General features: G+C 44.3%; 1 protein-coding gene across 1 annotated transcript in view; it reads left to right on the forward strand.

Moving 5' to 3' along the window:
• ACOXL (acyl-CoA oxidase like) overlaps positions 1-25,670 on the forward strand; it is a 360,904-nt gene that overhangs the window by 150,688 nt on the left and 184,546 nt on the right. Inside the window, 1 exon segment of the mRNA XM_057558364.1 lies at positions 15,538-15,654. Within this exon segment, the coding sequence (XP_057414347.1) occupies positions 15,538-15,654 (117 nt within the window).

Genomic DNA, 25,670 nt, shown 5'->3' on the forward strand with positions numbered 1-25,670 from the left:
TTAAATTTGGGTCCCTTTGCAGGGGCAGGATGTTTCCAGTCTTTGAGGCTGATCCAATCACAGAGGACACTGCTTAGCTGTCTCTCCCCCTGATTCTTTATGTTACACTTCTGGCTGACCTACCATTTCACTGAACTTATCATCTTTTAGCTTGTTGCTAAAAGAATTATAGAGCTACCAGCAACTCTTAGCTGCTCACCATTAAGATCTCCACTGTTTGTAAAAATACTCACAGGCACGATCTTCTGCATGCTTTGTTCCAAAAACAGCTGTTTCCTACACAAAGCTGCAGAGGTCTCTGTTCTTACAACCTGCCTCTCTTTCTGAGAAGAGCCTGTGTAATATTCAGAGCTGGGGGTGAGACAATGACTTGCTTCCCCTGATGTGACACCCCTGCAAGCAGGACTCTGGACAAGGATGGTAGCTCCTGGTTTTCCTAGCTATCCTTCCTGGCATGAGACCTCCATCCTAGAAGCAAGCTGAGTCATGGATGCTCAGGATTCAGGGTTCTTGACTTGCTGTGTCTGGAGTAGAGCTTCTGCCCTATGAATGGGGACTGGATGGGGAAGGGGGCTGCAGTCCTCTAGGCTGTATCTGCCTTGAATAAAGCTTCTGTAATATGGAGCTGGGAGTGAAGGGGTGGAGGGAATGAGAGATGCCAGTGGCCTGCATGAAGCCATAGCCCTAGACTGGGAGGTAGTGGGAGGGGGGGCCCCATCCTCTTGACTGCACCTGCCCAGAGTATAGCTCCCATCACACTGAGCTATTGGGAGAGGCGGGGGTGGGGGGGGGGGATGAGGTGGTTGTGAGGTTCAAATGAGATTTAAGTTTAGATTTTTTTGAATAGATGTTTCTCCATTTGCTTAATGTCCTCAGGATAATTTCCTGAGACTTTAAGAGTTGTTTTAGAAATAATTTTCAGTGATTAAATGAAAAGCCTTTGGGTATCAGTACCATCGTATGCAGGTCAGCAAAAGTAGTGGGGTCCAGCTGGGGATGAAAATTGCATTTCCCTTTTGAGCAAAGCTCAGAAGTGTGCTGTTATCTCAGGTTCAGTCCTGATAGAGGTGGTACGGGGACCCTGGCCTCCCGATCACTGGCAGGCTCTCTGGTCCAGTCTCCACTAGCCTCCCCAAGCCTCTTTGAAATGCATTCACCCAGGCTGTCAGCTGGTGTTGCGTTCTTTGGTATCCCACGATTTGGATAATTTTCAGTATCCTAAGATTGTACACAAAAACTCAAATGACCTTGTGGAAGTTTATTTCCAGGCAGTATCCCTACAAAGCAGATGAATTATTTTTGTCACAGGCATAATAAATTGTTAATTTTGGAAATGTTCTCTGTAAAGAAAACAACTGTCAGATTATTTTCTTTTTAATTTTCAATTATGTGCAAGGATACATCAGTACAAAGAAATGAGACGGGCTTGTCATGACCCAGATGATGGCATTGCCCTTTGGGAACGCCCAGGAGAGGATTAGAGCTAGGTAACAGACTAAGCAGATAATTCTGGGCAAAATGTGGCAGTGAAATCTGCATAGTGAAGGAAGAATGTCCTAAAATGAAGCCCCTGGGAAACTGGCAGATGTGATAGGTCCCATGCAGGTCCATTTGTGACTGAGAGCAGCAAACCGATGGTGAGTTCTCTGGACAACTCCAGCTGAGAGGACTTTGCATTGCTGTGTTCTAGGCCTTGATGACAGATGTGTTCATCCAACACCTGACATCCAGATGCTGGACGTAAATGAGGCCCAGCAACTGGGTAGATAGAAACCATTAGATGGAGGATGAAGTGATTAGTTTTTTCTGGGAGGGGTAGTTATGACAATATAGACCCACTCAAAGAGATTTTTCTCCCTTAAATAAATATTCCTTGAAGGCACATATGCCAACAGAATAGCAAAGTTTGCTTTTACTTATTATTTCAGTTTTAGAATCAAAGATGAAAAAGGATGCCTGGAAAAAGCTGTGTTTAGGGAGGCTCAGGACTTGCATTAATTTCCTGGCAGATTAGAGAATAAAGTGGGAGAGAGGTTAAACCAAGGACTTGTCTGCCAAGTCAATTGGAAGAAGGAAGATCAAGGGAATTGTCTGAAACCAGGGAATGGCTATTTTAAGCAGATAGGAACAAGAGTCTGTTCACCTTCATCGGTCCTTCTCCGGTCAGCCTAGTGGCACTTGCTGTAGTTAACTATGTTGGTATATTTATTTCGTATCCCACTGGGGTAGACCTACATCTCTCACCTCTCCTTATCTCTAAAGTTAAAACAAACCACAGAATTACATAGATGAAGGAAAAAAGTGACATGTCCTTTTGTATAGTTTTAAAAACATTCCTCACAGGAAAAAAAGTCCCAAAGCAAAAGCATTAAACTGATTATCCAAAAAATTTTAAACGTACATATTTCAGATGACACAGAGAAATATCTAAACAAGTATGACTAACAATGGTCGATTTTCCATAATACATAAAAAGCCTCTATAAATAAATAAGAAAAATAGTAACATCACAGTATATAAATAAATGAGCATATGATATGAGACAGTTTTAATAAGACTTATCCATGGCTTATAAACATGTAAACAAACTAACTAACTTATTACTGATCAAAGAAAGATGAGTTAAAGTGAGATAACTTTTTACTTTATTAAATTAGCAAAGACTTTTGAAAGGATAATACTCAGATCTGGTAGAAATGCATTAGGAAGAGCAAACGTATATACTAGGAGAAGGAATAAAAATTGATATACTCTTTCTGGAGAGTGAGTTAGTGATGTGTATCAAGGGCTTTAAAAAAAGGTTTACATGTTTTTGATCCAGTATTATTTTCTCTAGAAATTTACCCTAAGGAAATACTCATTAAAATTGTGACTTCTAGAATATTTAATGACATCGGAAATTGCATACAATGAAATGAGGTAAACAGAAAAGCAGGATATAGAACTCTCCTCCATATGTTACTAATCGAATATATTCATGTATGTTGGAGATATTCATTATCCCTTGATCGTCACATGCATACTCGTTCATTTTATTTTTTCTGACATTGAAGTGTCTGTAACTGGCACACATGTACCGTGTAATCTTCCTTATTCGTGATAGATTATCATTAAATTGGTGGTACATATTTAAGAACTTTTTTAAAGGGTGGAACTATGACATAGAGTAATTATATATTAACGTTTATGCATGATTTTCTCTCTTTCTCCTTATCTCTATGTTTGTGGAAGCTAAATAAATCTAATATTATCAACCAGTTATCGTACTTCTGCCAGATGAACTTACTTAAAATTCAAATCTAAATGTGTCATGTACTTCTGGGAAGCTGGAGTAGATGTACTTTTCCCTATTCCTTCCACTCAGAACAACTAAAAAGTCTAAACGTTACATATAAAGCAGACATAAAATGACTCTGAAAGGTGGAGACAAGAAAACAGACCGGCTAGGACCACCAGACCCAAGGGATGGCACGGTGGGGAGTTCCCTTGTTTTCTTTTTGACTCATATATTCTAGACTGGGTCCTGGTGAAACTGACAACCCAGAAACACCAGTAAGAAGGCAAAAAAAGAAGTCTGCTTTGTCTAGCCAAAGGACTAGGAAAAGACACTCAGCAAGACAGAAAACTTTTAGGCAGTACTGCTCTACTTTAGTCAAACACCACAGAAAGAACTGTGTTCCCTCCTACCCATGCCAACAAAGGCCAGGTGGGAAGCCTGGGCTTCCGCTCTGCCCATGCTATAACAAGCTGCACCAACTCTGCCACCACAGTGGTGTCAGAGAAGGCCAATCAGGGAGCTGGGACTTTCATTCATGCCAGAAGGAAATTCACACCACCCCCTGGGGTGTCAGTAGAGACCAGGTGGGGAGGCTGGACATCCACCTGTACCCAGTACCTCCTCCCACCTCCTGCTGTGGTGGTGTCAGAGGAGGCCAAGTGGAAAGTCAGAACTTTCACTGCCATTCGGCAATAATGATGCTCCATCCACCGCCATGTCAGTGGAGGCTACATGGGGAGCCAGAATTCTCACCCCTACCCAGCAATAGGAGGAACTCATCCCCATCACTGGGGTGTCAACAGAGACCAAGTAGGGAACTTGGACTTCTCCCTCCACCTGTCAGTAATGACTCCTTTCCTGTCAGAGAAATACAGAGGATTTAAATAAGATCCAGAGTCTCACAACATAACATGAAAATGTACCTGTTTCAGTAAAACATCACTTGTCATACCAAGAATCAGGAAGATTTCAAAATGAATGAGAAAAGGTAGTCAATAGATACCAACACTGAAATGGCAGAGATGTTAGAATAATTTGAAAAATAGTTTAAAGCAACCCTCATAAAAAATGCTTCAAAAAGCTATCATACTGTATTTGTTTTTCTCTTTCTGACTTACTTCACTCTGTATGACAGACTCTAACTCCATCCACCTCATTACAAATACCTCCATTTCAAAAAGCAATTACAGACACACTTGAAACATGAAAAAATAGAAATTCTTGGCAAAGAATAGAAAGTCTAGGCAAAGAAATGGAAGATATAAAGGCAAGCCAAATGGACTTTTAGAACAGAAAAATACAATAACCTAAATAAAAAACTCAGTGGATGGAGTCAGCATCAGAATGGAGGGGACAGAAGAAAGAATCAGTGAACTAGAAGATTAAAAAAGAGAGAGAATATCAATAAAACAAAGAACTGGTTCTTTGAAAAGATCAATAAAATTGACAGACCTCTAGCAACATTGTCAAAGAAAAAAAAGAAAAATCAAATTACTAATATCAGGAATGAAACAGGGGATATTACTACAGACCCTGAAAACATCAAAAGGGTAATAAAAGAATACTAGGAACAACTCTGTAAACAGAAATCTGAAAACTTAGATGAAATGGGCCAATGCTTTCAAAAACAAATACTATAATTCAGCCCATATGTATGACAATTTGAATAACTCTATAACTATTAAGGAAATTGAATTAATTTAAAACCCCCTAAAAAAATCTTCAGGCCAAATGGTGTCATTGGAGAATTCTGCCAAACATTTAAAGAATTAACAATAATTATATACAGCTCTTCTACAAAATAGAAGAGGATGGAACACTTTCCAAATTCATTTTATGAAGCTAGGAGCATCTTGATTGCAAAGCCAAATAAAGACAGTATAATAAAAGGAAATTAAAGAACAATATCCCTCATAAATGTAGACACAGAAATCCTTAGCAAAATATTAGGGAATAGAATTTAGCAATGTAAAAAGAATTATGCACCATGACCAAGTGGGGTTTATTCCAGGATGCAATGCTGGTTTAATATTCAAAAATCAATGTAGGGCTTCCCTGGTGTCGCAGTGGTCCTCTTGCCAATGCAGGGGACACAAGTTCGAGCCCTGTTCTGGGAAGATCCCACATGCTGTGGAGCAACTAAGCCCGTGCACCACAACTACTGAGCCTGTGCTCTAGAGCCCTCAAGCCACAACTACTGAGCCCACGTGCCACAACTACTGAAGCCCGGGTGGCTAGACACCGTGCTCCACAACAAGAGAAGCCACCGCAGTGAGAAGCCTGCACACCACATTGAAGAGTAGCCCCCGCTCGCTGCAACTAGGGAAAGCCCGCCTGCAGCAACGAAGACCCAACACAGCCACACACACAAAAAATAATCCACCATATTAATAGGCTAAAGAAGAAGAATTACATAATCATAATCAATTGGTGCAGAAAAAGCATTTTAAAGATTCAACATACATTCTTGGTAAAAACTCCCATTTAAATAGGAATAATGAGAAATGTGTTCAACCTGTTAAGGAGCATCTACAAAATACATACAGGCATGCCTTGTTTTATTGTGCTTTGCTTCATTGCACTTTGCGGATGTTGTAGTTTTTTTACAAATTTAATGTTTGTGTCAACCCTGTGTTGAGCAAGTCTACGGGCACCGTTTCCCCAACAATATTTGCTCACTTCATGTCTCTGTGTCACATTTTGGCAATTCTCACAATATTTCAAACTTTTTCGTTATTATTATATTTGTGATAGTGATCTGTGATTGGTGATCTTTGATGTTACTACTACTAAGACACACTGAAGGTGCCGATGATGGTTGGCATTTTTTAGCAATAAAGTTTGTTTAAATTAAGGTATATACATTTTTAAAGACATAATACTATTGCACATAATAGACTGCAGCGTAGTGTAAATTTACCTTTTATATACACTGGGAAACCAAAAAATTCACGTGATTTGCTTTATTTCAGTGGTCTAGATCTGAACCCACAAAATCCCAAGGTGTGCCTGTACGATCAACATTATACTTAATGGAGAAAGACAATGCTTTCCCCCTAAGATTGAGAAGGCAAGGGTATCTGCTGTTACCACTGTTATTCAACATAGTCATCAAAGTTGTAGCTAGTACAATAAAGAAAGGGAAAAGCATATAGATTGGTAAGAAAGTAATAAAAGTGTTTCTGTATTCAGATGACTTGAATGTTTATATAGAAAATCCCCAAATATTTACAAAAGTCCTAGAAATAAGAACTGAGTTTCAGCATGGTCACCGGATACAAAATAAACATGCAGAAAGCAATTGTATTTTTATATACAATGAACACAAGGATACCAGAATTTAAAATATAAAATAATAACATTTACAATTGCTCATAAAAATTGAAATACTTAGGTGCAAATTTAACACTTATATGCTGGAAACTGCAAAACACTGATGAAAGAAACCAAAGATCTAAATAAATGCAAAGACCTACCGTGTTTATGGATTGAAAGACTCTGACATTGTAGCTACCCTTACTTCTAAGGCTATGGATTGAGAGGGAAAATGGATGCAGCAGCCAGCCCTTGAGCTACTCAGGCATGTCCCATTGCCAAGAGCAGTCTAAAGCCAGCCTAAAGCATTAAGAAATGGATGCCAGCCCTAAAGAGAACTTCATTACTTGGCTTTCATCTCCGGATGCTCAACCTCAGTGAAGGAGAACCCTGGAGAGTGTTGGGGCCTCAGTGTAGGTCTCCTTTCTCTCACTGTGGTCAGGCTTGTGTCTCCAGGATGATAGTAGGCTCTGGCCGGCTCTTTGGGCAGGCAGGATGCACGTGGACCCTACACCAACCATAGTATGGAGGGAAAAGAGGAGAGAAGGGCTGGCTCCCAAAGGGGTCAGCCCTCTTGCTTCTTCACGCTAATGACCAAAGTGCTGGGGGCTTCTGCAATACTTCTGCAGTGGTGCTATTGATAGAAGATCTCTCTCTCTGTATAGATGATTTTTTAAAAGTACGAAAATAATTCAACAGTGAAATCATTAGGCCACCCCAGGGAGTTTCAGCTGTAATTTATAGCTCCACGTCTCCCGCCATTGTAATTTTGTTTTGCATTCATTAGGATGTGAGTTTTTCAAAAGAAAAATCTCAAGGAATCACGGTTCTGACGACTAACGTTAACCACTGTGTCACTCACAGATATTGCTAAGGCTATAATTCTGAAAAGTAAATTAATCTCCCTTGTGTGGGAACCATCTGAATAACATTCAGGTTCCTCTCTAGGGTAGGCTGATCGACTCTGGAAAGAATCTTCTGCTTCTATGGCAACACGATGTGAAGGAAGGCTCTGCCCACACCACCTTCCCTGGCTTTATTTTGTCCACCTTGTCCCTCCCTGGAATTTGGGAAGAAGAAAACTGGCTGGTGTTCTTGGGTCCATAGAAAGGCAGGTGCTTTTCGAAAGCTTCATGTGCTTTCCAACACACACACACACACACACACACACACACACGCACACACACTTTTTTCTAACATATTAGTTGACAGCTTGTTTTCTTTTCTGTCAGCAATTTCATTATCTTTAATGTTGAGTGGAAGAGACTTTCCTCTTCACCCTGAAAATCTTTTCACAACAGCTTTAGTGATGCAGAATAGATTAGTGCTTTGTTTGGGTGAAAGAAAGTTTCTTTTGGGAAAATTTTAAATGGCTTTTCTAAATCAAGGATGAATAGAATAGAGGGTGATCCTAGGAACTTGGGGTAATAGTAATGACTGTGGTGATGACACCTGCCATGCCTTGAACACCTACTATGTGTCAGGCGTGGGCAATGTCTCCCTTCGTCCCCTCTGTCATCATCAGACCCGATTTAGGACTGAGGCACCCGAGGCTCAGTGAGTTTGTGTAACTTGCCCAGGAGAAAACGACAGGGGTCAGAGCCTGTATGCAAGCCAGGTTTGTCTGATCCAAAGCCTGGGATTTAACCACTTTGTCCTGCCTCCCCTCCTGTGATGCCTGGGATGAAGTGATGTTGACTTGGTCCCAGGATGGCCTCCCTGGGGGCAGCAGGAAGCTGCAGAAGAGGATAAGAACAAACTCAGCGGAGAGATAGCCAGGTTCTCTGTGTTTTATTGTGAAGGCGTTTGAGCCACAGTGTGTCAGGTCGGACCCCTCTTGCTGGTGTAACTGAACCCTCAGAAGAAGCTGGAGTTGGTTGACCTTCAGATCCAAGGTGACCCAGGACTGGCTCTCTACCGGTCCTTCACATGAGGTCAGCGTCACTATGGTTACAGCCCAGGGTTATGATGTTGGCCAGAAGCGGCCCACACCATAGAAATATGGAGACAGGGTCACAGGAATACTCTGCCTCCTGTTGTCTCTTATCTGAAGGACTTCTGGGGTCTCTACTGGGGTCATCCATCCACTGATGGGAGGAAGTGGCCTGATCCCAATCTCTTGTGGTTCTGCAGCCTGCATCCCCTTGGCACTGCTCTCCCATTGCTAGTGGATGGGGTAGACAGTCTTTGCAGCCTAGGGTAGCAGAATGTCAGTCTCCACCAGGCCATGACTGGTCATGATTTTAGACCCATGGGTTTCCTGTTGGGGAAGGGCCTTTATGTTCCTGGGTTTTGATTTGGTGTGACCTTTGAGAATGGGAAAAAAGTAACAGCAAAGGCTGTTTGTCTCTGCACTCTATGGCCAAGAAAACACGGGCTCTAGTGTCTGTGTTTGTGCGTTTGGGGTGGCGGTCCCTGCTCTTTCTGTATACCTTTGGACACCGATACCAAAGCACCCTCATTTTTTCTGTATCTGAAATATTCTCATGTTTAAAAATTGTCATTGTCACTGACCCCATCACAACCATTGAGGTTCATCTGTTCTTTTCTGTGGTTGGATTGAAAGACTGCTAAGGGGTGGGAGAAAAAACGGGGTCTGGAAGGTGCAAAAGGTATTTGTTGGGATCTCTGCAGGATTGGAAGGGCACTTTGAGAACTCTTCCTTGGGACCATGTTGCATATTTAATCACAACCAAGGCTACTATTAAAGCAGCACTTATCTATAGACTACATACATATACCTCTCCCATCTCTCCTACAGATGGACTGAAAATTGCCCATTTGAAGAGTGACATCTAAAACATGGTGGAGGTCACATGTGGAACCTGATGTTTAAGGCAGGATTGCTTTGTCAGAGGCCCAGGGCAAACTAGTAAATGTTCAACCTAAAAAGAAAAAAAAAAGTAGCTAAATTTGTGTGCAGTCCAGCCCCTTCTGTGATCCCAAACTTGACCCCAGCTTGGGCTTGGTTGGGACTGGGTGTGGTGAGGCTTGGGGCTGGGAGTCATGTGTCTATTCCACGCATTACCAGATAATAAGTAGCCAGGTTTTTACATCCTGGCCGGCCAGCTGAACCCAATCTGCTGGGTCCAACCAGTGCCATTAAAATACACTGCTTTGGGAACGCTTCTTAATACTCTGTAATGACCTATATGGGAAAAGAATCTAAAAAAGAGTAGATATATGTATATGTATAACTGATACACTTTGCCGTACAGCAGAAACTAACGCAACATTGTAAATCAACTATACTCTAATAAAAATTTTAAAAAATATCCTGCTTTGTAACATATTTTCCCTCTGGGTTTCTATGTCCAGGAACATCACAAAGAAGAGGAGAATTAGGGACAGATGCGCTGTGGGCTCTCCGAGAGGCTGGGGGGGTCTCCAGTGGGGCCAGTGAGAATGGGGCACAGCGGCCCACCTCTGGGGCACTCACGGGCTCCCTGAATCCTCTCTGTGGCTGAGTTATTAACGAGGGCAGGTGGCCACAGGGAGTGTGGCCGGGGCTCAGGAACCTGCTCAGCTTTTGTCTACAGAGGTCAGCCCTTTGACAGAGAAGGAGGAGAGTTCTGTCCTCTGGCAGCAGGGGTGCCTGTGAACCAGCTTGCACCCCCAGAAATCTCAGGATCGAGGATGGAGGCCCAGCCACAGAACTCTCTTTCTTCCAGTTTGACTGGCTGTCACTCAGAGCAGGCTGATGCAATGATGCTGCAGAGCAAGAAACACGCAAAGCAATTATCTTTTTAGTAGGTCACTGGCCTCCTTTGGGAGAAGAGACCAGAGGGAGGGCTGGGGAGGCAGGCAGCCCGGCCTTCCCCAGAGGCTGCGCGTGCAGTAGCTGCGTGGGTGATTAATAGCTGTGTCACTTTCCATGAATGTTGCTTTAAGCGGCCGTGTTCAAAACTGAGTGGGAACAAAATAAAACAACCCCAAAATAAATGTTTCCTCCAGCATTTATGAGTTGCTGGAATCCAGAAATAGCTTCTCAGATCTATCATTTTAAATGGCATCGTTCACAGCCCTCTCGCATGGGTACTGTGACGCACACGCATCGCTTTCTTTTTTTAAAGACCCTGAAAAACTTGAGCTCAGTGACTTTGGGGTTGTTTTCCGGCCCTGAAATAAAAGTTATGTCTACAGAGAAAAATATAGCCTTTACATGGGTTTTTAAAGAAAAATAGTAACCCACTGGAGGAAAAGGACAGGAAGAATATTGTGTCCATATAGATCATAAACTGGAACAGTAAAAACGTCTGGCAGGCAGTAATTGCTGGCCCGCTGCAGGGATTGTGGTCCTGTGAGTTGTGTTCAGGGCAGTGTGCCAGGATGCTGGCAACCAGAGGACCGGCCTGGACCATCCCAGCCCTCCGTGAAGTCGACTGGGGCCTGAGTGTGTAAATAAGAGGGTGACCTCCTCCGGCCAAGTTCTCCCAGAGCACAAAGTCTTGAGGCCGCCTCTCTCTGCTGCCTCTGTTGGAACCAGGCTACCGGCTTGGAGATTGATGGTGGCAGTCTTAGGGATGACGCTGGCTGCATCTCTGGTGAGGAGAAGGGTCATTAGCCTTGAGTGTCGTCCTGATGTTTTCCCCTGGAGAAGCCAGAGAGCACGTGTGAAGGGTGAGAAGCCCATGGGAACCTCCTGGCTCAGTGCTTGGGGGACTGTCAGCGTCTCGGGCCAGAGAAAGGTAGGGAAAGAGTGTGGGTGCTGCCTGCCTTCTGCCCACTCATTTGTTCCTTTCTTGTCCTTAGAAAAAAACCCAACCCCAAACCAGCAGTGGGTGGGCTGTTGGGCATAAGGACAGGGTGGGTTCCTCATCTTAGTTGCTTAGTTGCTCCATCGCTGTCCTAACTGCCCACTGGCTCCCACTCAGTACTCCAGTGTCTGCCAGTTGGGCTTTTATCAGAATATCTGTGAACAAGCAAACATTCCAAAGAGACGTGGAGGGATGGGTGCTGGAGGAGTTGGGTGTGTTGCTGCTGGCAGATGGCAGGACACTCCATCTGTCACCTTGCTTTCAGTCTCTCCCCCCCACTCACACCTGGCCAGGCTGGGGTACCTGAAGACAGAACAGGCCTACCCTCAGTGAGCTGTGAGTCTTGGCCCCAGGTGCTGTTTTAAAATCCTAGGTTGGGGCTTCCCTGGTGGCGCAGTGGTTAAAAATCTGCCTGCCCATGCAGGGGACACGGGTTCGAGCCCTGGTCCGGGAAGATCCCACATGCCGCGGAGCAATGAAGCCTGTGCGCCACAACTACTGAGCCTGCGCTCCAGAGCCCGCAAGCCACAACTCCTGAAGCCCGTGCGCCTAGAGCCCATGCTCTGCAACAAGAGAAGCCACCGCAATGGGAAGCCCGCGCACTGCAACGGAGAGTAGCCTCCGCTCGCCGCAACTAGAGAAAGCCCGCGCGCAGCAACGAAGACCCAATGCAGCCAAAAATAAATAAATTAAATAAATAAATTAAAAACAAATAAAACCATAGGTTGTGTTAATTGTTTAGGTATGGTGACAGGAGACGACACATCAGGAGCCCACTGCCACTGAAAACATAGCTTGTCGCTTGCAGTTCCCAAGAGGTGGAGGGATGCCGTGCCATGCAGGGCCACCTGGGGAGGCACCAGGGACAGTCAGGAGTCAGAGGGAGCAGGACAAGAGCTTTTACTGTGGGAAGGCATGGGTGAGGCAGGATAAACAGGCGAAACAGGTTCAGGATGTTTTGGTTTAGGCTAGTTTGAATGACTTCAGCAGGTTTGGGGGCCCTGGGGGCTGTCCTAGTGGTCTGGCCAGGGGGAGATTAGGGCAGGGGAACAGTGGCCCAGAGTGAAAAAGCCCCTGAAGGAGGTGGTGGGGATGCGGGCTCTGGATTGGCTAGTTGGCAATGAAAGACGTAATCCTTTGGTCTCTCAAGGAATTGGAGAGTCCTGGGAGGGGCAGTCCCTCCAGGGTCAGCAAGGGCCCAGATGGCAACGCATCAAAACATGTGGTTAATACAGGTGCACACAGCGCCAGCACGAAAGGGAAAAGTGCTCCCATGTGGGAGGAGTAACAGATGAAATGCTCGGGGCAGTCTGGGGAGAAGCAGCTGCCTGCTTTGATGGCTTTGGTTTGGTGTTTGAAGGGGTGAGTCCAGAGAGGGGAGGACATCTCAATGGGAGGAGAGGGCTGAGCCACCAAAAATATGACGTGTGGTAGTTAGGGGTGAGGTTGGCTGCAGGCAGAGAGTCTGCCTGGACAGAGGCCCAGTATGGGAAGGCGTCTGCGGGGCTTAGCAGGAAACAGTTGGGACACTCAAGTAAGGCCAAAGCAGGTCTTGAATGCCAAGCTGAGGCATTTCGATTTTATTCTGTATGAGCTGCCAGGGCTGTTTTGCCCTTAGGAATTCTCCTAATGAATTCATAGACTCATGCAGAACGACTCCGCTTGGCTGTGTATCATAATCACAGAACTTAATTAACAAGTTAGGATGCTGATGTAAATTTATTCTGGATGAAAAATAGAAATCCACTGTGGCAGGGCTTGAAAATGCAGTGCCTCCCAGGCTTGCAGGTAATGTCGGCGAGTGGAGAGGGCTCTTGGGATCGTGGGGGGCGGCCATGCCCCCAATGGAGGGGTTGACGGCCTCAGACCTCCAGGGAATCACATCACGGGAATGGGGTCCAGCATTGCCAGATCTTCTTTGTTTTCAAGAAAGGCTGGAAATGCAGATTCTTGTTGTGAAATCACTTGGTCGCTTGGCAATGCATTAGCTAAACTCCGTCCTCCCTATCAGCACAGTGAAAGGCACTGAGAGGCCAGCTACTTGGACCCTTGGTGGTCTCTTTCTGCTCTCCTGTCACCCCAATTGAATTGTGAGGGTCAAAGAGGAAATGGGGTGATTTCAAGGTGTTCCTCCATTGGGGAACTGAGGCACGGCAGGTCAGGGGTCAGATCTGGCATCCAAAGAACTTCCGTGAGGTCGGAGTGAGCCACTGTGCGGTGCTTCATTGGTATTTCCTCGTTGCCAAAACTCATTAATTCTTTCATTCATTCAGTGAATATTGAGCGCCTGCTGAGTGCCGGCCAAGACCAACACTACACACACAAAATCAGAAAATGTGATGGGATACTGTCTCAAAGTATATTCTCGTTGTAATTATTTTTCAGCAAAACAAAACCTAAAAGCGCTGTGATCAGTCCCTTATTTTGCTGTTGCCATGTGGGTGATGCTTCCTGCAATGATGCTCTGGCACCAGAGGAGGAAATACTGGTGACCGACAGGGTGGGATGAGGGGGTGATGGGGAGGAGGGATGCACGAGGCTCTCCCTGCCCACGCCACCTGGGCTGCTTCCGTCCTGGGCTGTGAGCTTCAGGCTATGAGCCCCGTGGCGGGGCCTGAGCCTTCTTGACCCTGGGGGACGCCTGGCGCCTCGGGTGATGCTGGCGCCGAGCAGGTCCGCAGATGTCCCCCAGGGGAGTGAATCGCACGTGGCGATGGCTGGTTTCGGTGGAGAAGAGTTTAGCCACAACGACCATAGGAAAAGTTCCAGCAGAAACACACCATTTCAAGATGCACGTTAAGAGAGTGGGCACAAGTGGAGTTTGTAGAATGACCCGACATTACGGTGACACCATTATTGGGTCTGTGACTGTTTTATTGGTTTCACGATGATCCAGCAAAAGCTGAGAGGTTTTCCTACGGACTGTCAGGCTCCTTTGGCACTGTGCCCTGTTGTGGTTGGGATGGACGGAGGGCATGGGCAAAGGCAGGGTGGGGTCATGTTCCTCAGACAACTATCTGTGGGGTGGTTAGACGGCGTCTGGGGAAGCTATGCTCGTAGAAAACGAGCCCGCGCTCACAGTGTGCCTGTGTGTGCTTGTTGTTAGGTCTGTCCTCACTGCCTCCCACCCACGTGAGATGGCCAGGTTGTAAATTCTAGATGCTTTATGAACTAAAAAGATCATGGTACCCTCCTTTTAATTACGAATAGGAAGAACATTAAAGCATGCAATTATGACCCAGAAAGTATCAAACATAAAAGTTTTAAAAATTTGCTGTTTCCCTCTCTCTCCTTGAGTGATTGATGGGTATCCTCATTTCATTGGCGTCTGAAGCACAGGTTCGCCCTGCCTGTTGGATAACCTAGCACGATGTGCGCCTGTGTGCGTACGTCTGCGTATGTGTGCACGTGTGTGTGTGAAATGTTTCAGAAATTGACATTAAGGTCGGAGCTGTTCCCAGAAGGGAGGCTGCGAAGCCCAGGATCGTAGAGCATCAGCCTGCATGGGGCAGGGGGGTGACCTAGACAGGCCGGGCTTGTGCTTTCTGCAGCCGCGGGATTCTGTAAGATTAACCCACGGGTGATGCCTGGGGACCACCCCACCCCACTTTACAAGCTGCTCTGAGGAGGACCTCTGTTCACCCCTACACAGCTGCATCAGAGCGAAAGGTGTCCACAGGGCACGGGGTTTAAGGAAGGATGTGGAGAGCACCTTTTGCATGAGGAACTGCAGGGGAGGATTTAGGTGGGCTGAAAATAATGACCCGCCTGTGAATCTGACAGAAGCACAGGGGTTGGCGTGGCCTCCTTGTTGAGACTGTCCTTTTGAAATATGTTCTAGGGTATCATTCCCGTCCTATTAATTATGTCAGGAACTTAGTAAAGCTGAATAATTAATGATCGCAGGGCACTAGGAACTATAAAATGCCACGTAAATGTTAAGGAGTAAAAATTACTCTGTGTATTAAATAGATACACTGCTTTAAAAATATTCCATGGTGGGAAGGTTAATTTCCAGAGCAGCTGAAAAGCTTTTTGTCGGACTATCTTCAGAAACTTTTGCCATCTTAAGTACATTTTAGGAGACTGAGGCATTCTGTATCTGAAGTATTTGAAAGACAAATGGCTGTTTGGGATGACGTTGCCTATTGGATTTTGGTAAAGTTGTGTCTGCTTGATTCTCTCTAGCCGGAGGCAGTTTGGGCCCAAAGCCAAGGAAGAGGTCAAGATTATTGAGCACCAAACACAGACCCGGCGGCTGATGCCTCACCTGGCCACGGCCTTGGCCCTGACCTTCGCCAGCAGGTGAGATGCCTCTGGGGGTTTGCCCTCTTGAGGTGAGTCTGCGGCTCTGGCATTCATAGGAGGGAGACGAGAGAGGCAGGCAGGGGCTTCACTTTTTTTCTTTTGTAAAAAATTTTTTATTTTTTAAAAATTTACTTTTAACTGTGAACACGAAAGAGTCTGTGGTTAAAATCCAGTGCTCAGGTTGAACTTGACATCTGAATCCTGGTAGTCCGTATATCCTGATGAGGGGGTCCACGAAGAATTTGGGGAGACCCGAACTGACGCTTCTCCAGAGTTTCTAAAAGAAACAGACTCAAACAGTTAACATTTCTCTACCTCTGAAAACGGTTCTAATTTACACTAATATTTTCAAAAATAGGTCAAGATGTATACATATGGTGGCGGGCTATTGAATAAAAGAGCAGTAATAGTACTGTAAATTCACACAGAAGTTCACATTTTACAGCTGGCTCTTCTTATCTTTGTCTCATAAGCCTAGACATTGCCTGGGCAGTTGTGGGTCATTACCACATGGTACAGATGAGAAATTAGGAGATTTGCCTAAGACCACAGGGTCCAGGAGTGGTTGGACTGGGAACGTAACTCCAGACTTTGGACCCTTATCTGTGTTCTTTCCTCCCTGTGCAATCCTGCTTCTTGTGGGAACTACAAGAATTAATTTCTGAATAATTCAGAACTGGCGTGTGTGTGAAACTGACCACACCGATGGGTAAGCTGGTGCCAGGGTTTATGAAAAGAAGGTGATGGGAGAGATTCTGCCTAAAGTGTGCTGCTGGCTTGTGGGGCTGCTCGGTTACTGCTGGCCTGGCTGGGAGGGGCTTGGGTGGGCGCCCCTCTGCCCTTATGCACTCAACGCTGGGATACCGGGGTGTGCACAGTGAATCCTGCAGACTGAGCTTCGGTAGCAGCACTAAGATTGATCCAAGCCACCTGGAAGAAAATGTAGATCACTCACATCTAACATCTTCCTTAAAATATTCTTGAATGTCTTTTGAGGTTTAATCTGCATATTGTAAAATGCACGGATTTTATTGCTCAATGAGTTTTAACAAGCATATACACTGGTGTAATGAACACTTAAACCGAATATAAAACATTTCCATCAGTCCACAAGGTTCCCTCGTGCCCCTCTGCAAGGTGCCCCACTCACCACCACAGCAGAGACAACCACCTTTCTGATTTCTATCCCGATAGCTTTTTTTTGCCTGTTCTTGACCTTCATATAAATGGAATCATACAGTATGTCTTTGTGGGTGTGTCCAGCTTATTTCGTTCAATGGAATGTCTTGATGTTCCTCAATGTTGTTGAGAGTTTAACTTTTATTGCTGAGTAGTAACATTCAATGAATAAACCACATTTTTTTTTTTATCCATTTCTGTCACTGATGAACATTCAGGTTGTTTCCAGGCTTTTAGCTACTATGAATAAGCCACAGTGAATATTCTAACACAAGTTTTTCATTTTTATTAGGGTAAATGCTTAGAGAGGACTTGCTGGGTGTTGGGTGTGTGTATGTCTAACTTCATAAGAAACTACCTCTTTTTCAGAGACGTAGTACCATTTTATGCTCTCTTGGGCAATATATGGGAATTCCAATTGCTCTGCATCCTTGCCAGCCATTGTTATGATCAGGTTTTGTCTTGTTTTGTTTTAATTTTAGTTTATTTTGGTCTTTCTAATAGTTGCAATTTTATTACCCTAATAACTAATGATGTTGAATATCTTTTCATGTGCTTATTTGCCATCTGTATATTTTCCTCATCCATTTTTTAAAAGTCATTTTTATTTATTTATTTATTGGCTGCATTGTGTCTTCATTGCTGTGCACAGGCTTTCTCTAGTTGGGCGAGCAGGGGCTACTCTTCGTTGTGGTGCATGGGCTTCTCATTGCGGTGGCTTCTCTTGTTGTGGAGCACAGGCTGTAGGTGCACGGGCTTCAGTAGTTGTGGCGTGTGGGCTCAGTAGTTGTGGTTCATGGGCTCTAGAGCACAGGCTCAGTAGTTGTGGCGCACGGGCTCAGTAGTTGTGGCTCACGGGCTCTAGAGTGCAGGCTCAGTAGTTGTGGTGCATGGGCTTAGTTGCTCTGTGGCATGTGAGATCTTCCCAGACCAGGGCTCAAACCCGTGTCCCCTGCACTGGCAGGCAGATTTTTAACCGCTGCGCCACCAGGGAAGTCCCACCCCCATTTTTAAATTGGGGTGTTTATTTTCTTATTGTTGAGTGTCAGGTTCTTTTTATATTCTGGATAGATTCTTTGGCATCATATATGTGATTTGCAAATATTTTCTCCCAGTCTGTCACTTTTGCTTTTATTCTCTTAAAACTGTCTTGATCAGAGCAATAGTTTTTCATTTTGATTTGATTTGATAGCTTTAGATTTTGATTTGTCTTGAAATTGGGTAATGTGAGTTCTTTTTCAGAATTGTTTTGACTCTTCTCATTCCTTTTTGCCTTTACTTATACGTGTTAGAATCATCTTGTAAGTATCTACAAGAAAGATGGCTGGCATTTTGCTTGGGATTGTGTTGAATCTATAGATCAAATTGGGGAGAATTGACTTCTTAATGCTGAGACTTCCAATTCATGAACACCGTGTATCTCTCCATTTTTAAAGGTCTTCTTAGATTTCTAGCTCCAGTGTTTTGTAGTTTTCAACATACAGATTCTGCACATATTTTGTTATATTTATACCTAAGCATTTTACTTTTCTTTGGTGAAATTGTTTATTTCTAGTATATGGGAATAGTATTTACTTTAGTATGTTGATCTACAATCTTGTTTGTAGATTTTAATACATATAGGATTCTTCAGATTACCTATTTCTTCTTGAATGGATTTTTATTTACTTCATCTAATTTGTCAAACTTATGGCAATAGTGTTGGTTGTGGTATTCCTTTATCATCCTTTTAATGTCTGTGGAATCAGTAGTGATTTCGTCTCTTTCATTCCTGATATTTTGTTCTCTCTCTCCCTCATCAATTTGTATAGGTTTATCAATTACATTGCTTTTTCAAAAAAACAGATTTGACACAATTGATTTTCTCTACTGTTTTTCTGCTTTTAATTTTCTTGATAGCTCCTCCAGTGTTCGTTATTTCTTTCCTTCTACTTGCTTTGCTTTAATTTCTTCTCACTCTCGCTTTCTTAAGGTGAGAGGTTAGGTTACTGCTTTGAGACCTTTCTTCTTGCCTAATCATTTAGTACTAAAATTTCTCTCTAAGCATTACTCTAGCTGCATCCCTCTGCTTTTTTTTTTTTTTTATTCCCTCTGCTTTTGATACGTTGTCTTTTCATTCAGTACAAAATAGTTTACAGTTTTCCTTGAGACTTCTGCTTTGACTGCTTTGGTTATTTAGAAGTACTGTCATGGTCCAAGAACATATTATGAAGGATTCTGTTCTTTCAAATTTAAGGCCCAGAACACACACACACACACACACACACATCTAACACATTCCACGTTGCAAAGAATATATATCCTGTTATAGTTGGGACGATAGTTCTATAAATGCCAATTAGGTTAAGTTGGTTGGTTGTGCTCTGCAGACCATACACATCCTTTCTGATTTTCTGCCTACTTGTTCCATCAATGGCTGAGAGAAAGGGGTTGGCATTTGCAACTATAATTATAAATTTGTCCATTTCTTCTTTCAGTTTTATTAGTTTTTGTCTCAAGGATTTTGACTTTTTTTAGATGTATATATATGTAAGGATTATTATATTTTCTTGGACAATGATTCCTTTATCATTATATAATTTTTCTCTTAATCCCTGAAAATATTCCTTGTCCTGAAGTCTATTTTGTCATGTTAATATAGCTACTCCAGGTTCCTTTTGTTTAGTGTTTTCATGGTATGTCTTTTTCATACATTCATTTTTAACCTGGCTATATTTTTAAAGTGGGTTTCTTTGTAAAACAGAGGATAGTTAGGTCTTGATTTTTTTATCCAACTTGAAAATCTCTGACTTTTAGTGCGTGTGTTTAGACCAATTGTATTTAAAGTGATTGTTGATATGTTTGGATTAAAATCCACATTGATAGCTGATTTTTATTTTTTCCATCTGTTTTTTTGTTCCTTTTTCCTTTTTTTCTGTCTGCTCTTAGATTAAATGAATATTGTTTATTATTCCATTTTATCTCTTTGATTGACATTATTTATACTACTTTTGGAAATATTTTCCTTGTTGACCCAGCGTTTACAGTATACATCTTTACTGAATTAGAGTCTGTGTTGAACTATTATACTGCTTCCCCTGTCGTGTATGGACCTAAAACAGTATATTCCAAATTCCTCCCTTCCATCCCTTTTTCTGCTATTGTTGTCACATAATTTACTTTTAAATATGCTGCAAATACACAATATATTGCTACTGTTTTTCTTTTACATACTTATGTTTTAGAACAATTAAAAATAAATAAAATTGAATTTTATTTTACCTTTATTCAGTTGCTAACACTGTTAATTTACTTGTATAGATCCAAATTTCTAATTGATACCATATTTGTTCTGCCTGAAGAACTTCTAACATTTCTTGTAGCATAGGTCTGCTAGCAGTGAATTCTCCCCATTTTTTTTTTTTTTTGAGAAAGTCTTTATTTCTCCTTTTTTTAAAAAAGACATTACCAATATGTACAGAGTTCTGGGTTGATAGTTTGTTTTTCTTTGAGCATCTCAATGATCTCACTCTATAGGCTTCTTGATTCCTTGATTCTCATGAGAAAACAGCCATCATTTTTCTGGCTGTTTCCCTATATTCCTCATATATCCCCACTTTAACCGCTTTTGAGATTTTCTCTTCTTCTTTGATGTTCAGAGTTTGATTATGTTGGCCTAGGTGTGGTTTTGTGGTTTTGTGTGTCTGTGCTGTTTGGAGTTTGTGGAGCCTCTGGGATCTGTGGGTTGAAGTTTTTCATCAAATTTGGAAATATTTTGGCCATTATTTCTTTAAATATTTTTTCTGCCCCATCCTTTCTTTCCTTCCTATACAGATGTTAACCTGCTTCATACCGTCCTACATGTCACTGAAGTTATGTTCTTTGTTTTCTCTATACTTCAATTTGGATAATGTCCATGGATCTGTCTTCAAGTTCTCTGTTTCTTTCATACACAATGTCCAATCTACTAAAAAGGGCTGGTTCCTCCCTGGAATTCAGCTCATCGAGGCTCCCTGCAGCATTTGTTCTTTGGGAAAATACAATTTTTATTTTATCCACTTTCCTTCTTACTGTTATTAAGGGAACAAAAGTCTCCGGTGTCCTTTTATATCTTAACCCCGTGACACTTCTTTTAACCTCAACGATTCCATCTGAAGTTGTCACTAACTTTCTACAAAGTGTCCCTCACCCCATTATACCCCTTTTGTCTCTACCCTTCCAGCCTTGCTTCAACTAAGCCAGGTATTTCTTGACACAGAGGCTGGTTTCCAGTGGTTCTCTGATGTGCTTTTTAAAAACTACAGACTCTCTGCACCCACTCCCATGATTCGAATTCACCTGGTCTAGAGAGCATCCCAAGCAATCCAGAGTGTGTGTACTTAAGCTCTTTGGTGATTCTTATGAGCAGCCAGAGCTGAGAACCACAGGAACATTTTAGGGAGTTTCCTAGCGTGACCTGGAAATAAATTTTGCTGACAGTTAAGAAGCAGCAGTATTAAATTATCATGAACATGTATACTGGATCAAGATAATCTGACAGTGAAACCTAAGAATGTTTTGCATGCATGCCAAAGGCAAAGAAAATTCTTCTTTGAATCTTTTGCCCTGTAGAACTTGTGACTATTATGAAGAGGCAAGGCGATCTGTACATTCACTTCTTAATCCACTATTTACAAATCCATGACACGAGAAGTTACTCGACCACATAACAAAGAGGCGCTATGTATTCCTCATTTACAGTTTATAGAGGTATAAAATACATATTTGTATATATAAGTTTATAGATATATACACTTATATACACCCATCTTTATATGTAACAAAAGTGTTATATGTATCAACATGTTTTTTTCCTTCAGCTCCATTTTTATTTTTAAGACCGATGTAAGCGTCATATACCTGGATTTTGTAAGAACTGTGTTGTCACTATTAATAAAAATTAAAGTTTCTCTTGATTTTAGGGAGATACTCCTCAAAGGCCAACATCAGAGAAGTAGAGATCATCGTTCCAGGTTTAGGTTTCAAGGGAGAAAGGAGAGGTAATAAATGGAAATTGACTAGTAAAAAATAAAAAATCACGGAGCCCTTACCATGTGCCATGCACGGGTGAGACAGTGTTGAACAGGACACATCAGACATATGCCCTCACCAAGCTGTCGGTCTAATTGCCCCCAGGACCTTCCCGATTTCCTTGACCTTCACCTCCTTGGGCCTTCTGTGGTCTCTGGCCTAGTTCAGTGTCCCCCTCGGGGCTCTGTTTTCTTCCCCTGTGCCTCCTCGGTGGCAGCAGTGGGTTGACCCACTGAAAGTCTGGTTAAAGGAATCCCCAGGACGAAGTGCCTCAGCTGTGGGGGGAGGAGAGGTGGTCTGTGTTTTGAAACAATGCCCGGAGAAGTTGGTGCTTCTGTGACAAAATCCAGCTCTCCTATTTCTCATTTACCATGCCTGTTGCCTCTCCGCCAACTGGTGAGGAAAGAGTTTAATGAAGTTGGTTGTTACATGACACATGCTAAGTACCTCTCCCCCGTACACACCCCACTTTTAAAAAACTAAGGTTATCAAACCTTGGTTATAGGTCCCATCTCTCAATTCCCGTGGACCTAATTCTGCCAATCAGCTGGCTTCAGTTTCAGGGTCTGGGTAACTTGAGTTTTGATGGGTTAGATGTTTGTTCAATGCATTGGGTCCCGCTCAAGTGCAGAGAAACACTCGTGAGTGTCCAGACCTTCAGGTGTATGCGGCTGGAGTGGGAACAACAGGCCACTAGCCACGTCAGCGGCCCTGTCTCTCTTCCCATCGAATGTGACAAAAGCACAGATAGTCAGAGCTTCACGTCACGGTAACAAACAAGTCACGGAGGTGACATGGGACAGCTTCCTCCAGGGCACGTCAGATGTATTCGTGCCTTCAGCAGCCTTACGGCACCTTGCTAGTAGGGCTGCCAGGTAAAATACAGCCTCCCGGTTAACTCTGAGTTTCCGGTAGCCAACGCACACCTTTGTAGTCTAAGTATGTTCCCGTGACTGCAACAGGGAGTGTGCCCTTAAACTAAAAATTCTGCATTGTTTATCTGAAATTCACATTTTACTGGGCGTGCTCTGTTTCTGTTTGTTGAGTCTGGCACTCCTGCTGGAGCTGGACGTGGTCCCTGCCACATGGCGCTTGTGCTGCCTTGTCTAGGGTTTGACAGTAGTGGGTCAGCAAGTGGACCTGGTTCCTGATCCCCTTCCGTGCCCATCGCCTCCACAAGCCTGGAGACTGGGGGAGGGGAGAAGGACCTGCTTGGCCCCTAGTGAGCCCCCTTCCCCCTACCTAACCCCCTGCCCCGCCCCACGCATGTTCTCCTAGCCTTGACAAGGAGGAGACAGAACCGGCTGGCCTTCGGCGCCTGTTTGCTCTGGAAGAGGTGGGACCCATCTCCCCACGGGCTGCCGAGCTGCCAGGCAGAGCCAGCTCAGTGGGGAGGGGACTGTCTCAGCGGGGGCATCTGTGCCAGGTGACGGACGGCCACCTGAGGGGCCTGCCAGGGCTCTCCCCCTGCTCTCTCTCTCCAGAACTGCAGCTTTGCCCTCGTCCCCTCATCACACCCACCTGTGTGTCAGGTCCCTCTCTGGGCCCTGAGGACTTGGCAGCCGACAGCACGGTCACAGCCCTGCCTGGGTGGCCACGTGGCCAGGGAGGACTCCTGTCTTCCCTTTGGCTGTGGGTGCCCATCCTTGGGCCACTTATTAACCTCCGTGGGGCTGCTTCCCACCGCTGAGGCTCCGGTGTCCTGCGTGCCTCCTGGGCCAGTGCCTTGCCCGTGGGCCCTGGCATCTGGGTCTCACTGGACCTGCAAGCTGATGCCCTCTGTGTTCTCACTCACAGACTGTGACCGTCATTAATGACTCTGGTGGGAATACATGTTCGATAACGGTTAGCTGCTGTTGTGCCGTCACCCCCAAGACGCCTCAGACTTTCCACCCCCATCCTGCCGGTTACCGCATTCTGGTGATTTTTCCTCCCTACACTAAAAGCACTCAAAGCTCACCTTTCCTGGCATCTCTCGCCTGGACCCTCCCCAGCTCCCTCTCTAGCCTCCCTGCCCCGCACGTCCAGCCTGGCCCTCATCAAATCTGTCCTCCGCAGGCACAAGGCCCGAGATGAGATCTGAGTTCTCACCTGCCTGCTGGGACCCTCCTGCGGCTTCCGTATTGGATGAAGCTCGCTCCCTCATGTGGCCTCGGGGCACCTTCCCTGCCTGGCCCCTGCTGCCCCCAGCCGCTCGTCGTGTCTTCTGTCCTCCAGCCTGTGCTCAGCCTCACCCCTGCTTCGGCCTTTCTTACAGGCAGCCTCCGCACCCCGCCCTGTCACTCACGCCTCGCGTCCTTGCCTCCCGTCACCTGGTAGCTGACTGTCATCCTTCGAGACACAGTTCAGGTTGTCATCTCCTCCAAGTCACCTTCTTCCCTGAGCTCCTCCCGGAATCAGGAGCCCTCTGTAAGCTTCTCGGAGCAGCATCCCGGGCTCCTTTTTTTCATTTCACCATTACTCTTGGTTTGTGGTTATGAATTCTTCCAGCATAGAAATCGTGGATTCTTAATTTGGCATCTCCACGTCTAAGAGTGCCTGGCTCTCTGCATGAGATACTTCAGCTCCACTGAATGAAATTACCTTGTGTAATTACATCACTCTTGGTGGAGCCCAGGGCTGGCCGGCCAGGGCGGTTGGTCACTGAAATCTCCCCTTGGAATCATCTAGTGGGATTTGCTACAAAAATGAACTTCCTAGCTTAGAAAGTGACCAACAACTTAAAAATAAATCAGTATTTGTGGTGTGCCAGCCAAAAGGAGTATTTTGGGTTTGCCTCTCCTGTTATTTATTCCAGCCCAAATGGGCAGTTCAGTAGCCCAGGCTGGGTTCCAGGCCAGGAGGGGCTACAGCACCATCGTGCTGCTGTCTTAAATATTCTGAGGCAGTTCCTCCATTTTTTTTTTTCTATATTTTTCTTCCCTCTCTTTGTTTGCCAAGTGCTATTTAAATTTATTTATTTATTTTTATTTATGGCTGTGTTGGGTCTTCGTTTCTGTGCGAGGGCTTTCTCCAGTTGCGGCAAGCGGGGGCCAGTCTTCCTCGCGGTGCGCAGGCCTCTCACTATCGCGGCCTCTCTTGTTGCGCAGCACAGGCTCCAGACGTGCAGGCTCAGTAATTGTGGCTCACGGGCCCAGTTGCTCCGCGGCATGTGGGATCTTCCCAGATCAGAGCTCGAACTCATGTCCCTTGCATCGGCAGGCGGATTCTCAACCACTGCGCCACCAGGGAAGCCCCGCTGCTGTCTTTATATTGGATCCAGTCCTACTGTTTTTGCCCAACACCTGCAAGGATAAAATTAAGACAATAGCTAATACATATTCAATTGCATACCACGTACCAGGCACTGTCCTAAGGTTTTTACGTGGAGTAACTCATTTAATGCCTCATGACAGCTCAACAAATTTCTCTCTTTGTTTTTTAATGGATGTCTCCATAGCACCTACCTAAAACGGTGCTGTCACAAAGTAAGATCTCACTGATATTTGTTGAATAAATGAATGGGTGGAATGATACTTCATAGTTTCAGAAATTCACCAAAGTCCTGTCCTTATCAAAAAATGGGGTTCAGGATAGTTAAGCCCCTTAGAGTTCCTTCACCAAATGAAGACTATCTATAACTATATATCAAATACTACACATAGTATTTATAGTACTGTTTATGATACTACCGAGCTGTGTTTTTAATATAGTCCTGATCTCTTATTGCCAAAATGTCTTGTTTACTCTTTTTATGTAATACAGATTTTTGTAAATTGAATCCTGCCCTCTTGCTGACTTAACGG

Source organism: Balaenoptera acutorostrata, chromosome 12, assembly GCF_949987535.1.
Source record: "Balaenoptera acutorostrata chromosome 12, mBalAcu1.1, whole genome shotgun sequence".
NCBI lineage: Eukaryota > Metazoa > Chordata > Mammalia > Artiodactyla > Balaenopteridae > Balaenoptera > Balaenoptera acutorostrata.